Source organism: Lichenostomus cassidix, chromosome Z (genome assembly GCF_008360975.1).
Source record: "Lichenostomus cassidix isolate B80296 chromosome Z, HeHo_3.0, whole genome shotgun sequence".
Lineage (NCBI taxonomy): Eukaryota > Metazoa > Chordata > Aves > Passeriformes > Meliphagidae > Lichenostomus > Lichenostomus cassidix.
Window position 1 is genome coordinate 54,316,803 of NC_139511.1, and position 17,871 is coordinate 54,334,673.

At 41.1% G+C, this 17,871-nt stretch overlaps 1 protein-coding gene across 1 annotated transcript in view; it reads left to right on the forward strand.

The window, feature by feature from the left end:
* Positions 1-517: 517 nt before the first annotated feature.
* Positions 518-17,871, forward strand: part of ADAMTS6 (ADAM metallopeptidase with thrombospondin type 1 motif 6) — a 151,427-nt gene continuing 134,073 nt past the window's right edge. Inside the window, exons 1-6 of the mRNA XM_085042277.1 lie at positions 518-626; positions 949-1,095; positions 5,857-6,052; positions 6,247-6,614; positions 7,330-7,694; positions 15,056-15,224. Of these exons, the coding sequence (XP_084898403.1) occupies positions 6,518-6,614; positions 7,330-7,694; positions 15,056-15,224 (631 nt within the window). The 5' untranslated portion in view covers positions 518-626; positions 949-1,095; positions 5,857-6,052; positions 6,247-6,517. The remainder of the gene's footprint in view (positions 627-948; positions 1,096-5,856; positions 6,053-6,246; positions 6,615-7,329; positions 7,695-15,055; positions 15,225-17,871) is intronic.

Here is a 17,871-nt window from a genome sequence, read left to right on the forward strand (position 1 = left end):
GAGGCGATCCGCAGGCCGCCAGCTGCCCGCTCCCATGGGCTCCTTCCTGCCCTGCCACTTGGGGACACGATGGCACGGCCCCCGCCCCGACCCTCGCCCGGCTCCCCGCCGCAAATGAAACTGAAAGCGGTGGCGGGCACGGCCGCGACCCCCGGGCGGGACCCCCAGCCCCGGCGCGGCGCTGGCACGGCTGCCGCTGGCGGCACGGGCTTCAGACACAGCCTCCCCTTCGCTGGAAATGGTGCTTAAGATGTTTCCTTTTATTAACGCCGGTAACGGGGCGCCGGACGAGCAGGGCGGTGGCAGCAGGGGGCCGCCCCAGCCCGACGCCCGCCGAGCCCGGCGCTGCCGCCCACACCCGTGCCTGCGGCTCCCCGGGGCGGGCGGGCCGCGCTGCCCTCAGGGGCTCCGCGCGAGGGTCCCGCGCCCCCCCGCGCCGCGTCCCGCGCCCCCGCCTGCGCCCCTGCCCCCCCGCCGCCACGTGACGGGCGCGCATGCGCGGCGGCCCGGGGCACATCTGCAGGCTGACGTCAGCGGGCCCCGCGCCGTCCCCCGGGCGAGGCTGCCAAGGCTCCCCCGCTGCCGCTGCGCTCGGCTTGGCCCGGCGCCGGCAGCCAGAGGAGGAGGTCTGGGGCTACTTCAACCAAACTTTCCTGAGTCCTTCCTGCTCTGCCTGCCTCCCCTCTGCTCCCCCTCTCTTTCCCCCCTTTCTGTCTCCCGGTCCCCCCTCCCCCCCCAACTCAGATGATATTCACATGGTATTTTGCACAGAGGAGGCTGCTCAAGAGGAGGGCACCCACCCCCACCCCAATATAAGCCTGTTTTCCCCTCCTTCCTCCTCCCCCCCTTTTTTGTTGGAAAGACAAAATGTGCAGGGTGATAGCTTGGGTGAATTGATGGCATCCTTCCTCCTGCCAAGTCAACCCGTTTTCTAAAAACCCCTTTTAGGAAGGCTAGAGAATTTTATTCTGTTGGAGAATATAACCCTGATGGTTGCTTGCACAGAGGGGAAAAGCAGAGAGGAATACGGGAATCGTCCTGTGCAATCTCTATTGTTTGAAACTTACTTTATATCAGAAATTGAAGATGAAAACGGTAAGGAAGATTTCACGCTATTCAATGAAACTTTTTGCATTTCTTGTGTCCCGAATAATGGTGCGTGCAGGGCTTTGGGGAGCGGGGGGAGATTTATATTGCATTAGGCGAGGTGCATTTGGAGTAATTTCAGAGAGAAACCTCTGAGGATGGGGGAAGGGGGTGTGAGGATTTTTCAACCGATAAGAGAGGTGATTGATGAAGTACCATCTCGCATAGTGCACTTTTTTAAAAAAAGATTTTTTTAAAAAATATTTTGAATACTAAGTCGTTGCTGGAAGCAAGAAAAGAAAAACAAAACTAAAACAAACAACAGATGAAAACCAAAGCAGCCCCCAGACCCCAAGGACAATCCAGGGCTATTCCGGATTGCTGCTGAGCTGAGGAAGCCCCGCTCTCGGCCGTGCCGTGTCCGGCGGTGTCCGCTGCCGCGGTCAGACAAGTGCACACTTTGTGCCGGGGCTCGGAGGGTCGGCGCGGCCGCCGTCCCGCAGCGATGCTGGCGGGGATGTCGGGCTCTCGCTGGGCTCATCAGGAAGATGGAAGCGTGTGGTTTTGATTTACTTCGAGCTGCTTGGGATTTGCCAGACTCTTAACCCCGCGGACTCGTGTTTGTCGGTATATGTCTGTCTCCGCAGTGGCCCGGGGTTCAAAGGGACTTTGTTTGGTGGGAGGAGGTAAGTGGGCTCTCGCTCCCCGGCGATGTGTGTGCGGATTTTGTCTTAGCTACTTTCTTTCATTGTTGTACAAGAGAAAAGGGAGAGACAGGGAAAGAGTCAGACTCTTGTTTTTATTTGGGCTGCCGGTGCAACGCGTTTGGGCCAAACGCCAAGTGTCTGGGTCACACGCGTTTTATCCAAATAGATTCAGCGCTGCTGTCTGGAAATGGGCTGCTGAAAGTTAACTTTAGGATCAGCTCCACCACAGCAACCAGACTCTTCCCTTCAGCCTCTCTAGGGAGGACGAGGGGTTTTTTTTTTCCTTCTGAATTTTTTTGAGGGATATGTGTCTGGTGACTTCCAATTTGCTTCAGTACCAATTTTTTTAACTCTCTGTGTGTGCAGACGTGTGCAGATAATGTGCATGTGTGTACGTGTTGAGCTCTGTGTGTAGCCCTGTATTTTTCTAGCATGTTGACTTTTTTTTTTGGGGGGTGGATGTTGCTTTTTCGGTAGATGCAGTGACAGCTGCCCCCTCGGCGCGGCTGGCGGGGGGTTCATACGGCGGCAGCCCGTCGTACTCGGGGGCCCGCACAGCAGTAATTTTACTCCTCACGCCTCGGCTTCTGGTTAGTTCCCCGGGAGGAGGGTTCGGTCCTCTCCCTTTGTACGTGCCCCCTTCCCCGCCATCCTCGGTCCCCGTTCCTTTTCACCGAGGTCTTCCCGGCGTGGTTTGCGCGTCGCAGTTCTCGCCTGGGGAAGCTCCCGGGGGCAAGGCTAATCCCCAGCTTTTGAAGCCCTGCGACGCTTTTCACGGCCAGCCGCGATACCTGTAATTGAATTTGTGTGATTGATGCCCGTCCCCCGCCCTGTCCCCTCCCGCCGCCCTCCCCATTTCCTTAGCAACCACTCGTAGTGCCGGGCGGGCGCCCGGCCGCCCCTGCCCGCGCCTCACCGCGGGCTCCCGCCGCCCGCACGGCCCGGCCGCGGAGGGCGGGAAGGCGGCGGGGGCGAGCGGCGGGGCGGGGGCGTGGAGGACAGCCCTCTGTCCCGCCCGCCGCGGCGGCGGGTCCCTTTCCCGGTCGTCGCTCTCCTCGACCCCGCCCCGAGGCGTAGCAAGCGGTCTGGGCGCTGTGATCCGGCGGTGCGGTGTCGTGTCTTTTGTGGCACCTCGGCGCGAATGGGAGACCTCGGCGCTGCTGCCGCCGAAGAGAGCCGGAACCTGTCGGGTCTGCGGTGGACTTCCCTGATGTGGTGGTGTTCTTGGGTCATCGGTCTCGGATGCTTCCATGTCCTAAAACTTGAGTTACCTTCACGTTAAGTGGTGCCTTAGTTGCCCAAGGCACCTTTGGTTAGATGGAGGCTCCCATGGTGGCTGGTCTGAGCAGTTTGGATAGTGGCTGGTCTGAGCAATTTGGCTAGTCACCTTCTCGTGGTCCATTTCATCATGGAATCATTTCGGTCGGAAAGGACCTCTGAGGTCATCAAGTCCTATGACCAGACACTATCCTGTCAACTAGACCATGGCACCAGGTGCCATTTCCAGTCTTTCCTTAAACAGATCCAGGGATGGTGACTATACCACCTCCCCGAGCTGCCCATTCCCATGTCTAATCACCCTTTCTGCGAAGAAGTTCTTCTGAATATCCAACCTAAGTGGCCCCTGCTGCAGCTTGAGGCTATGTCCTCTTCTGTCACTTGTTGCCTGGGAGAAGAAACCAACCTCCACCTGCTACACTTTCATTTCAGGCACTTGTGATAGAGAGTGATAAGGTCATCACTGAGCCTTCTTTTCTTCGAGTTAAGCACCCCCAGCTCCCTCAGCCATCTCTTTAAGACTTGTGCTCTGAAAACTATGGCCTTTTTTCTCTTTGCTGGCTGTCACTGGGTAGGCACCTCGTGGTACCAGTGGCAGGACTGCCACAGTTATCATCAGTGCCTCCACAGAAATGCCAGTGCTAGGCATCTGCTTTGTCATTGGCATTTGTCAGAAAATAATCTTGTACTTTTCCTTTCCTGTTTGGCAGAGTTCTTACCGTTAGACGGGATCTGTGCTTTTAGGTGGTGGTCAGGACATGGAGCCACATCTACATTTACCAGTGGGTGATGGTGTAGTTCACCACATGACACACTAGAAGCTTCATATTGTAAGCTTAATGTTGAACAAATTTTGCATCTTGGCAACAATCTACAGTGAAATGCCGAATATAGGCTACCGAGAAAGGTGGGGGGAAAAAGGGGTATAGAGAATGCAGACTTTGAGGTTCCTACCAAATGTCATACTGGAAGTACTTTATCTTGGAGTTACCTGAGTGCTTTATCTTTCTCATCCATTGCTACTCTTTAATTGGCAGCGTTAATGTAGCTTCATATGGTCAGCTTGTATCAGTGGTGAAGTTGGCAACAAATACTTTTGAAGAAGAGGTAAAAAATTCTGCTGAAACTTCCACAAAGCTTAATATGAAAGGAGATTGGCCTTGTGTGGAGCTTGAAATGTGGGAGACCACTTCAGAGGTCTCTGCAAGGACACAAGTGACATGAGTGACTGCTGACAAATATGTGGGTCTGTCATGTGGGCCACTGGTGTCCAAATAGTGGGTACTGTTAATTTACATCCAGTATTCAGAGCTATCTAGGTTTTTAGGTGCTGCAGTTTCAGGAGATCTTGTTGTTAGGATAATTTACTATCAGCCTAATGGGCTGCACATGAGCTCCCTATTGGGATGTTTTGGCTAAATAGAAGCTGTAAGGCAGTATTACCTCTATATATGGCAGTAATGAGCCATTACAGGACTACAGTGTCCAGTCCTGGTGTCTGCCAATGAAAAGGGGTACTGATGAACTGGAAACGGCTCAGAGAAAAATTGCAGAAGTATGTAGCCATCTGAAAACTGGATTATACAGAATGAGATAAACCAAATAGGTTGAGCTGCTTATCAGGAAGTGTTCAGAGGTGCTTGTATCAGATTATAACTATGCATCCAAGGAAAAGAAAGCAGCTCATTAGCAGACAGGGATAAAGCAAGATTCAGTGACAGGAATTTGAAACTATACATTCTCAGATTAGAAAAAAAGGCACATTACCTACTGTACTAATGTAGCAGAGTATGGGGTTAATTATGTATCTTGAAGACTTGCGAAAGTCTAAAAACTGTAACTAAATATTAGCTAGGAAATAAAGGTTCTACATAGCAATGCAAACACAGAGCTTTTTCATTAATGTGCTTTGAGGCCTTGCCACACGTGAATGGCATCACTAAGTCTTTGTGCTTCCCCAGGGAAAAAATACTGCTAAGCACATAGCATGTTTGCAAAGTATGTTTCAGCTTCTTTACAAACTTGGTTAAATCCTGGATGCTGTCTTGAAAGGTATTTAAAAGATAGATATTAGCCAGATTAGCCTCATTTATACATTAGTAATTAGATGGGTTTCAACTTGGCTACGATGGCACCTAAATATTCATTGTAATGTTGGTAAATAGGATTTGGGTAATGTTGTTTTTTTTTTTTTCTTGATTTTATGTTATAGCTCTTTATAAAACTTCCACTAGCTGCAGCTGTATTACCTGTCTGAATGAATGTTGTAAATCATTCCCAGAATGTTAGAAAGACAAATTTATCTTGTGCGTGTGTAAATGAGTCTATGCTTTTGGAAACTGATTTTTAAACAAGCTCCCCCTCTTAGGTGTTCTGTTTCTCCATTGTCTGCTTCAGCAGTTTGTGCACAGGTGTGCTGCGAGTGCTTAAGTGGACTGATGAGTACCAGCTGACACAACACATAGTTTGGTATCCCATGATACTGGACTGTTAGTTGACTGCATGGATCTTCCTTTAATCCCTGGCTGCAGCTAGAGCTGCTTTTAACTATTGTTGCAATAGTGTTTTAAATAGAAAAAAAATCTGACAACAAATATTTGAAATATTAGAATGTGTATGATGAATAGTTTCAGATACTGAAATTTGTTCTTTAGTATTCTAATATGCAGCATTCCCATTTAAGTGAATGGGAATTCTGCCTGTGTAAGCAGAGCCTCTGGCCCAAGTAGTAACAAAATACATGCTTCAGAAAGATCAGATAACTGTACTTTGGATTCTTTCCCAGGTTCTTCCTTTATCTACCAGTATATTGGGACCTGTTATTAACAGTTGAAATCAGTGAGTGCATAGCATTGATTATAAATGGAGCAAGTTTGAACACAGTATTTGAGCTACAAGAAATACTAAATAGGTGTAAGAATTCATAAAAATAACACGGAGTTGATAAGTGCATCATAAGCTGTATGGATCTGCTTTTCAAGGTTAATGGTAACTCTTTTTTTGTTTTTTCTTTTTGTAAGATTGTGACCTTAGATATGACCATAAAATTGATACTGGGTGAATATTATTTCAAAAAGTTGCCCTATGTGTTTCACTGTCCTGGCTTAGTGTTCTGCAACATAGATCTGTTTTAACATCAAGAATTTACCTTAACACATATTCTTCTGTTTTTCAGGAAAAGAAATGGAGCAAGTTCAGTAACTATCCAATCTAACATCTGTCTCGTATCTTAAGGAATCTTACAAATACTTGTTTTGAATTGAGAAAATGACTGCAGCTATAGAAGAAAGTACCTGTCTAAAAAGTGGAACATCCTATAGTTAATTTGGAAGTAGTATAAAATAAATATACTTGTTATGGTGCGATTCTGGAGTGAAGTTAACTCTGTAGCACACAGGTAGCTCTCCAAGGAGAAAGAAAAAGGAACTTTCTGTTTTTTCTAAATTATGGAAATTTTTTGGAAGACGTGGACATGGATTTTGAGCCTAGTCATGGTTTCATCGGAATTTCACAGTAACAACAGGCTTTCGTACAGTTCTCAAGGTAGGGGTCTGATCTCTGTAGCTGGCAAGAAGCATGTGTTTTTGCATTGTATTTGTGTAATATTTTCTAAACCATATTTATGTAATTCATGAGCTCATATGGGCTCTGCTCTTAGTCTTATCATGATTAATTGTCATGCAGATTAAATTTCCTTGTTCTAATTTCTTTCTGTCTACTTTTAACTGTAGGAAAGCCTTGCAAATTAAATCTTGTAAAGTGTACTTGATAATGTTTGCGAGACTTGCCATGATAAAATTAACATGCTTTCAGACTAGGAAGTAAGAATCTAATCTTGTTTTTACAATATAATCTTTTTCATTACTACTGTTTGTATTCTTGCAAGTGGATTTTATAGCTTTTGTCTTTGAATGGTATCACTGGGAAAAAGTGCCCTTCTTAAGTTAGCCCCAAATGTTTACATATTATTGTTAAATAGGAAAAGATATGTATTAAAAACTTTTATATTTCCAGTGATAATCAAATTAATAGGAAACCAAACACATTTTCTTGACTTACAAAGAATGAAAATAATATTTTAATTTTTTAGTAAAATGCTGCATCATGCGTTTACCTGAAAATGACTTTTACTAATGAGAGTGATGAAATTTACCCAAAAATGGTCTATGTTTATGCTACTACTTGTTGTTTCCTGTTATATTTTCTTCTCTTCTATGCCCACTCCCTGGACTGTCTTACCTTGTGATTGATTACAAAGAGGAATTCCTGTCTTACCTTGAACACTACCAACTAACAATCCCAATAAGGGTTGATCAAAATGGAGCCTTCCTCAGCTTTACTGTGAAAAATCCTAAACCCTCAAGAAGGAGGAGGAGCACAGACCCTTATGACCAAGAACTGGCAGCATCTAAATTATTTTTTAAACTTTCTGCCTATGGCAAGCACTTTCATTTAAACCTGACTCTCAACACAGATTTGGTGTCCAGACATTTTACAGTAGAGTACTGGGGGAAAGATGGACCGCAATGGAAGCATGATTTCTTAGACCACTGTCATTACACAGGATATTTGCAAGACCAACACAGTACAACTAAAGTGGCTTTAAGCAACTGCAATGGTCTGGTAAGTCCATATTACGTGTTATAGTATAATAGTGTCCTTGTCCCTTTTAAATTACAGAAGAAGAATTTAATTGGCATATCTTTCAGGTTTTTGAATCCCTGTGGGGAAGCAAGTAGACAGGAAGGTGCAGAAAGCTCCTAAAACCTGATCTAGGTCCTGGGGAAAAGTAGTTGTCAGTTTTTGAAGCTTAGTACAAGTACTAAGACTCAATTCTGTAGTCCTTTAGCAGGCAACCGCTTCAGTGTTTACAGTGTCTGCACTAGGGTTGCAAGATTAGGTCTGCGCTGAGATCTTCACAGTTATAAGAGCCTTCCAAACTGAAGGGGCAAGAAGGAGGAAACAGTGGATCCTCCAGGGCGCTGAATCTCCACAGAGAGATGTTGATTGAACTGAACACTCACTTGTCTTTTGAGTATTTGGGTTTAGAAACTGAGTAAATAAAAGAAGGGGAATTGCTTGGTGTAGACATCATCACTGCTAAAAACTGCTGAAAAGTCTTTAGCAAGTACCAGCGTCAGAAGGTAGTTATTTAACTTATTTTCCCAGAAAGATTTTGTTTGGAAATCATAAACTTTTGCATTTAAAAGTAGGATTACAAGTTCTTACCTCATTTATTCTCATCTCTTCTTTTACCGGTGATCTTTTGATCTACAAGACAGTAGTACATGCACGGGAAAAAGGAATTAGAAAATGGACACAAAGAAGTGAAAAAGCAGACTATTGAGTAACAAAATACCAAAATAGGATGGCATGACTATTAAATACTAAAGCAAGAGCCAGTGTTTTCTCTAGCAAAAATATACATGTATATGGTGGTTACTCATTCTGGTTTTTGTTATGGTAGAATGCTGGTCAGTCTTCTTGTTAGGAAAAAGCAGATCTAACTAATTGCTAAGTAAAAAAAAAAGATTACACAGACTTGCTACAGTAATTCCTATTTATTCTTGAAAGTGCTATTAATAGTCTATTGGGATGTTATTTTCAAGAAAAAGCCAGCTGTTTCAGACCTAGATGGGCTGCATTACACCCAACTACTTGTGATATTCCTGAGACAGTCTAGTTTAACATTTCAGAGTATTCTTGAGGAGGAATACTTTAATGGGATTTCCAATGCTAAGTGAACACTTGAAAGAAAAAGGGGTCAAAATTATGTTCCATTGAGTGTGGTTTAACAGTTTGGTTAATGTAGACTTATAGCAGATAGGTCTGAATTTAGTACAATTTTCGCTTTGATTGCACTTTCCACATAGTAGCTATTTTTTTTTCCCCATCACAGTTATTCAAGCTCTAAAGCTAATATACTTCATCTTTCCTTATGAGTTCTTTTTAGCTAAAAATGTGATGGAGACCAAGTCCCTTATTTCATGACTCATTTCTTTAAAATAGGCTGCATGGCTCTTTATGTCCAGAATTTCTGCTAATTGATGCACAGACTAGTTGACCCCCTTGGAGCCTGCAGTAAGTTACATGGTGATCCCATTTCAGCTCCTCTTTGACCTTGGCTAAGGGAGTGAGCCAAGAAATCCTGCCCTTGCCCTAGCTGACTCTTATTTTCCTTTCATGTTAGGAAAACAAAAGTGGGCTGAAGCAGAAAAAAACCCTTATTTTCTTATCGTCTTTGCCCATCTGTTGCTCTCCTCATGGCACTTCTTTTCTTCAAAAAAGCATGGAAGATGTCATGAGGAAGCAGTCTTTTTTTTTTTTTTTTTTTTCCTCTGTGCCTGAGCCTGACATGCTGAGGTAACATTTAGCATTCCCTTTGCCCTCAGCCTGTCCATTTGGCTGAAGTGAAGCTGCCTGTGACTCTAGGTGTCAGTATGTTAACTTTGTGTTTCCCAGTTAACTTCTGTGTAGAATATTTCCCAGTTAAATCGTCATCTTCAGTGATTGTGGTTGTTGCCAGTTCTAATATGTGTTCTTCAGGCAGCCTTAATTCAATCTTTGGGCACACAAGTTCTTCATGGTCATGCCATGGGACTGCAAGTATCAAGTGTCCACTGCCTCTCCTAGGAAGATTTGGTCAGAAGCATGTGAGGCTCCTTTCTTGCTCCAGAAGCATCAGCAGGGTGACACATGGCTCTGTCTCAGAGGCAGGAATCCTGCAGAGGGTGCAGCAGCAGTCTTGACTGGGTATCATCCTCTCCTGTACAGAAACTCTTCTGACATCCAGTGTTGGCTGGGCCTTTCAGAGCACTGTGTATGGGAATTACCACTCCATTCAGACAAATCTGTCACAAAGTTGTTTTTAAAATGTGATTCCTGCTAATGAATGTTTTGTTATACAGCTGCTGGTTAGAACATGTTTAATAAAGCAATTGGCAGTGAATTTTGAAGACAATATTACTTGTTTTAGAATTAGCAATAGTTCAGAACATGTTGTGCTTAAGGCATTCATTGTATTTTCCAGTCTGATTGCTGGTCTTTAAGTGACTTCCAGTCAAATTCTAACAGTCCGTGATTAACATCTGTATCAAAGCCAGTCATCGTTAAGTTTAACTCTAAAGCAGGTAGTCAGTGATCTTTAACAGTGAATGCTGCTCCCAAACAGTGTGCATTACATTTACTCCAGTTGTCCTGTTAGATTTCACTGTTGAAAAATAGGTCAAATTTCTTCCCTTTACTGAATATCTTGAATAACTCTGTTTATTTATTCAGAGTGGTTATGTGAGAACATGATTTAATTAACATCTGTTGTATGACTTTGAAGAACCCTTGTATTTGAGATAGGTGTAAGGAGGGCTTTCTCTCAGTTTCATTATAATAAAAGCGACAAGCAGTCAGTTCATTTTTCTGTCACTGTTTCTTGTTTCAGCCTCTCCTTCTATACTTCTCATTACCAAGTGCCCTAGAATTACAGGCTGCTACTTACTGAAGTTTCAGTCCAGCAGTTTCCCTCTGCTGGGCCCTGATTATGCTATAAATTGTCTGAAGTTGTGAGGAAAGCTCTATAATCCAGTGAGCATTCATGTGAGGAAATTGAAGGTCTTGTCTTGCTGGCTTCCAAACTCATATTTACCGTAGTGGATGCTACACTGGTGGATGGATTGCAGGTTTGGCTGTAGCATGAAAGAGAGAACCTGCAATGAGCAGCATTTTAGGGCCTTTGGATGTTGGGTACAAGGCAACCAGAATGAGGCATCTCCTAAGCTTAGTATTTCATACTGAAGGAAAGAAGAAAAGAAATGGTTGTAGGCTGGCTGAAGAGAGAACAACTCCACCTCAGAGGAATGGAGTTTGATTGACTCTGAGAGGAACACATCTGAAAGAAGTTTTGGAGCCTTCAGTAATGGAATCACACCAATCCCAACCCTTTTGCATTTTCATCCATTTTTGTCCTCTCTCAGGTGTCAAAGCTCTTAACTGAGAGCTCAAACAAGTTTTGCACAGTAGCAAATTTTTAAATTTTGGGCTGAAAAGGTCAGTAGTAGGAACTATTTTGAGGCTGCTGTGGTCCCGAGTAAATGGTTGATTTAAAATGTGCAGTATTTCCATGTGTGTGAAGTTCATACATTGCATAATGTTTGTGCTAAACAGCACAGTTGTCTTTATCCAAACAGAAATGATAAAGAAAGCACAGGTAGGTTACTGTCGCTTAAAAACATGAGCTTACTTGTTAAATGGGGAATTATTTTGCTGGAAGACTTCATGTTTGCTTCATATATTCCTAAATACATACATTTATAAATTACTCATATTTTTCTTAAGTTAGCTCATTTGAAAGCCAATTTTACACTAAAGAATACGTCTACTTTTATAGATTATAATTTACATATACTATGGTATTTTTGACTGGATGTGAAATAATTCTATATCAGTGTCTTTAGGGCTATCTTTGATACTCATATATTTTTGCAGCATAACATTAGTATTCAAAAAATTATACATAAGCTGCCCCTATCCTATTTTTAAGGTATATTGTTAGATTCCGTGCTGTGCTGTCTTAGGCCAAATCGCTATTTTTTTCATCTTTGAGAGCACAGTAAGTTAGTGCAGTCTTTTTCCTCAGTCAGAAAACCACAGTGTGTAGCCAGCTGTTGACATACTGAACAACACTGACACGTTTTCAGAACTTTCCATTACTACTACTTTATATTAAAAATGGATAAAGCATAAAGTCTAAAAAGATTCAAGGCATGGAAAAATTGTGAAACAATAATACTGTGTGGAAAAGGCACACACTTAACTTATCCCTCATAATTCAGGTTTGCTTTTGCAACTGATGGACATCCCCATCTGAAGGAGGTTAAGGCCCTGGCTGGACAACCTGACAGAAAAACATTCTTTTTCACAAATTCAGGGGAACTCCGCGTGGATTCACAGATTTGTCTGAGCATGTCAAACTGCTGGAACCAGATCTTGTATATGTTAGCATGAGTTGGCAGTCTGTAGTGGGATTGGATAACACAGGACCTCAAACAATCTGTTTTAGATAATAATCTTGGGAACGTTCCTTGTAGTAACATACTTGGTGCATTCAGCTTGTTTCTTATAATCATGGTACTTTGTCAAAACCTTTTCTGGTCATTCTTATGTCTTAATGATATTTCTGATGCTTTGGAGCAGAAGCATAATTTATGAATTGTTAAAATATACTAGCAACACCTAAAGAAAATGAAAATTAATTCATGTTAATGCTTTTAATGGGCATTATTTCAAGCTCCTTTTTCAACCAAAGTTTTGTTTTCTTCAAATAGTAGATTATAAAGCTGGTGTTTGGAATGTTGGTTTGGATATAATAGTATACTTCCCACTATGTATTAATCAGGCATTGCTGAATACATAAACAATGGAAGTACCTCTAGCTGCATGAATTTTTGAATATATGCTGGCTGTCACTGAGATACTTTTTATTTGCAGAATTCGGAGTTCTTCTTTAAAATCAGTGATTTCACTGTTGAATCACTGAGATTAAACAAGATCGCTTGCATCCATTTAGCACTGGAAGAACAGGTTTGTTTGCAACCAAAAATAATGTTAGGCTTAAAATGGTATACATATGCCAGGCTTATGGGAAGGGCATATGCAGGGTCAATGTGTTTCCAGTGCTTATTGAATCACTTGTCTAACTGCAGCAACTGACCACACATGTGTTTTTACTACCTCCTGGTAGATCTATGTTAAAATTTATTTGCAGTTCCTTAACTGTTATAATATCTCTTCTTAAACCACCATAATGTTTGGGCAAATGAGATCAGATACCAACTAGGCATTGGAAAAAGTACTGATTCTCTCCTAGCTATTCTCACTGCTGGTACCTGAAGGAACTGTTATCATTGTTTGCAGACATTCTTTAGTTATTTGCAGGAGCAAATATGCAATTTGTATAGAGAATTAATGCTGCAGTTAAGTGTTTATGCTATCTGAATTGACTTAGTTCCGCTGAAATAATCTCACTGCTTATAATTATCAGTTTCAGTGTCTGATACAATTATCTCATTCATGCTTAGACTTGTAAACATGGCTGGACTTGGGTACAGACAGCAAGGATGTATGCTCTGGAGGAATTTAAGTTAGGACACATTCTGTTTCAGAGACGGTGCCACAGATTGGAAGGTACCTCTGTCTCCTCAGGCTTGGCATGAGGCAGACAGCTTGATGGTGTTGGCCAGAATCACTCTGCAGGACTCTCTTCTTGTGGGAACATAATACCAGAGCTTACAATGGCTCAGGATTCGCTTGAACCCAGATGTCTGACATCCAGATTGGATGCAGGCCAGACTGTCAAGGTTCTTTCTGCACATCTGGCAAGCCCAGATACAATTTGGTTTATATTTTCAATACAATTTAAGCAGCAGTATACCAGTAAATGATTTATTTTCTAGTAAAATCTTAGACTCCAAGTAACAAGAAGACATTGTGAGAGAAATTTGATACTGGTATGTTCCAGGTGAATTTAGACCCTGATGTCACCTTCTGAGTCAATAATTGAGTTTGTAGAGAAAAATACCACTGAAGAAGAACACTTATTGTTGCATTTACAATGTAAGGAATTGAAAGCTGCAGTCTGTTCATACATATATTTTCACAACTTATAATTGAGTTCTATTTGGAAAACAGTGTAATATGTGATGTATTACATAAGATTTTTTATTTTGTCAGTTTTATGTGTTACTTGTTTCAGAAGTGAAGAAAAGTGGGCATTTTATGTACAAAACAGTAGCAGGATGAGAGCTTTGACCAAGTATACAAAGGCAAACTCTGATCTTTGAAAACAGCTTTATGATATTCAGAGCAGATAGGGAGAAGTGTTCTTATCACAGAGGTCTTAAAAAAAGTTTCATGCATAGTACTTGTTTTACAGATCAAAGGTGTGGTAGAAATTTGTGATTCACCAAGTCAGGATATGAATGTAGACATTCCTCCTCTCAGGCGCCTGTCTGATGAATAGCTTTTTCCCTCTGTAGAATGTTTATACATTCAGAATTTTTTGCATGTGGCTATCAGAATCTTTTATTTAGCAAATATGGGTGTAGAAATCTATGAGGGCTTATTCCCCAATATTTCTATACGTGAAAGGATCCAAAACCTGGGTTTTCTGCGAAAGTTCAGTTTTAATTGCTGAAGGTTCAGGAAATTGCATAGTTGGCCTGAAATCTCCCCTTTCTTCCATAAACCACTTCCTGTTTGGAAGAAGCTGAGTTCACAAATGTGAAAGTTATGAGCATGGAATATCTACTATTCTGCACTGCAGTATGAGGGAAAAAAATGTTCATTTGTTATGGAGAATGAGGTCTAGTATACAATAACTCTTATTTGCTAGATTTGTGACCAGACCTTTTAAGGAATAAATGCTTTGTAGACAGTGTAACCTAAGTTGATATAAATAATGTGATTTTTATTAACTAGCTGAGTTTTGGGATTGTGTCTGGACGTAAAATAATAAATGCTTTCTTTGAATACGTGTTCTTCATGGTGTTTGTCTTCGATGAAGTATTTGGCTTTAAGCATTTAGCGGTGTGGCATCACAGAAGGATATTGGTCTCACCACTAGAGCAAGGCCATTTTTGCTTGGCATAATTTTTAGTGGATATGAATCATGTAGTTTCGGAACATCTCTGTGACATGATTATTTGCAATATTCAGAGAATATCCCTTGCTTTTTTAATTGCATCGACCAAAAAAAGTGAAAGTACTCCAGAAACAGGACAATGATGATTTTATTTTTTCTCACTGTGTTGTTTATAGGTGCCTACTCCTGCTCATACTTAAATCAGCAGAGGAAAGCTGGCTCATGCACTATTTTATGTGTTGGCTTCTAGCTGTGGATTTATTCACAGAGAATGTTTCTTAAAGTTAAGTTTTGTAATAGTAGCTTCTTACTGTCTTTTGTAAGCTTTTGTTTTCTTATTTGCTTCTTTAAGCATGGAGTCATTGCAACAGAAGATGATGAATATTTTATTGAGCCTTTAAGGAATATAACAGAAGATTCTAGTAACTATAGTTATGAGAACGGTCATCCTCATGTTATATACAAAAAATCTACCATGTACCAGCAACACCTCTATGATCACAGTCACTGTGGAGTCTCAGGTAAACGAGAATGAGTGTCATTGCTTTTAAAAAATTGCAACTTAAGATGTATTTTAAGATCTTACTAGTTTCACATTTAAGATACAGTGGAGAATGTAGCAATGAGAATCCTCCTTTTGGGTGATGTAAAGTCTTGTTGAAAATTTTTTTGTTGTTTTTTTTCTTTTTCTGATTCAGATTGAGAACATAGTGTAATTCAAAAACTTAGACAGCAGGAGTAAGTCTTGTTTTATGCCTGTGTTGTGTACAGTGGTAGAAATGAGCACAGCCTTTCTCAAAATGTGCATAAATGTACTTCATTCCCCAACAGGAAAGCATGATTGAGTGACTAAGTATTAGCCCTCAATGTTTAGTAAGTGTTCCATCTCATTTGAAGAAATTTGATATCCAATAAATATGTCAGCATTATGATTATCAATACATTTGGAACTGAGTTCACATCTTTCTTGTTTATGGAGGTTTTTGGTGTTTTGGTACTGGTTTTTGGTCCAGTTGGTTGATATTATTCCATTGTTGTTAAATGTATGATTTACATGTGCTTTATGGGAAGGATTACATAGTTTTGATGGAGAGCTATTTTCTTTGTAAACCAGTTTTAACTTCTACAGATACACTTTTCAAGTACTCTGGCATGACCCTTGATTAAAGTGAAAACTAACTTCTTCAAGGCAACTTGAAGTAAATCTGACAAGTTCTTTTAGAGCACAAAAGTAATTGTTTTTTAACGTACTAAAAAAATGTTCTAACCTTGTCAATTGCTTATACATCAGTAATGGCTTATTCTTAAAAGTTCAGTTCTAGACAGTTGTATTCCATGAGTTTCAGTGCGTGGGGCAGACTGACAATAACTAGTCTTAAAATAAAATAATATCACTGTTAATTGATGTAATTTATTTTAGCTTCTCTTGGAGTTCATAACGTTTAGTGGCACCAGCTGCCTAAGCTTACAGTACAGATTACCTACAAGCCCCCATTCTTGGGAGACAGTTTTTTCTTGAGTGTTTCAGTTAATTGTGTTTATGGAATGTCAGACTTCATGCAGGTAACTTCTGTTTTAGTTTGAGAGCATTATTCAACATACGTGCTTCTAATACTGCAAAAGAAGTCTCTTAAATATTACTGCGTGCTAACTGATTGTAAAATAAAGGTAGTAGTATATGTTCATTTTGCAGGGACAGCTGTCACTTAAGCCTTTTGAAATCAGTAGAAGAATTCTGAAATGTAGATGGAATTCTGGAAGATGCAATTTTTACTGTTATTATATCCCCAGAAAAAGACAGGATGTTCTCCTCTGCCATATCTTGTCTTCTAGAGTAGTGCTTAGAAGCCATTCTTCTCTAAGCCAAGAAGCAGAGTCAGCTAGTTTTGTCAGATTGTATTCAGTTATTCTGGTGGTATCTGTCGCATGGATCACAGGCTGATCAGAGCTATAAATCTTGCATGCATTTTTTGTAAAACATAGTGTAATAGTGCAATATTTAGCATTTATTACTTTGGATAATTGATTATACCTTTGTTCTTGGAAGCTCCCATGCACTCCCTGAACTTTCATATCCCCAAGTCCTTAATTATTGAAATATTAAAGCCCTACTTTTTACAAGCCTGAGATTATTATGATGCTCATTCATCTCAGTTTCTCCTTTTCCTGTTGTTCTGTATACTATTTCCACTCCATGAAAATGTCTAAAAAAATTTGCTCTCTGCCGAGACTGCAAGGTCTTGCTTTTCCAGATGATGTTCTGTTTTACCCTCAAGAGTACCAAAGCCTTTTAAACTCATTTTCTGAGCACTATTGCAGCTTTGTCATAAAAGGAAATGGCATCGAAAGCATCCTGAAAAACCTAAAAAATAAAATAGCCAAAAAGTAAAGTCAAAATTTAATTTTCAGTTTTGCAGGTTTGACACCCAAGGGTTAAAGCCAGGTGTTCAGTGATCTGTAGGGAATTTGCCTGGCTTTGGAACTTTTGAACAGTCTGATTTTGTGTTTCAAAATGCAGTTGTAACAAAGCTATAACTACTTTTTGGCAGCATATGATTTATTTTGTCTGGAGACTTTACCTTCAGAACAGTTTTCCTAGTACTGTATTCAGAGAGAAATCTGCTTGAGTAACTTTGCCTCTATTCATTGTTTGTCAAGTTTCCCCTGCTGTAACCTAGTTTATTTTGTGCCTCTTCCCCATCAGGGAAATGGTCAGGATTTTTGAGTATTGGTAGAGACAAGGGGAGTGTTGTTTCTGATCTTTCCAAGAAAAATGGCAATAATAGAATAGAATGTGGAGTACAGAATTTGGTGAAAGCACAATCACAATTGGCTAGGATGAGTAAGTGATGGACTACTTCATAATAGATGGTAGAATTATGGTAGCTAATAGGAGAATTGGAGAGGCAAAGAGATTCAGATAAGAACATAGGACAGATTTCCACAATCTGAATTAGGTTTTCAACATTTAAACATAAAAATGTTAAAGAAATGCTGAATTTGTGTTTCATGTATGTATTGTCACCAATTAATTATGTTTTATTCAATATATTAAGGCCTTGGTAAGAAGTTTTCCACTGCCAAATTCCAGTCACTTCAATGGGGTTTGAGACCACAGGGTTATCTTGCAAAATACTGTATTTGGATAGGATTGAGAAACAGCAAATC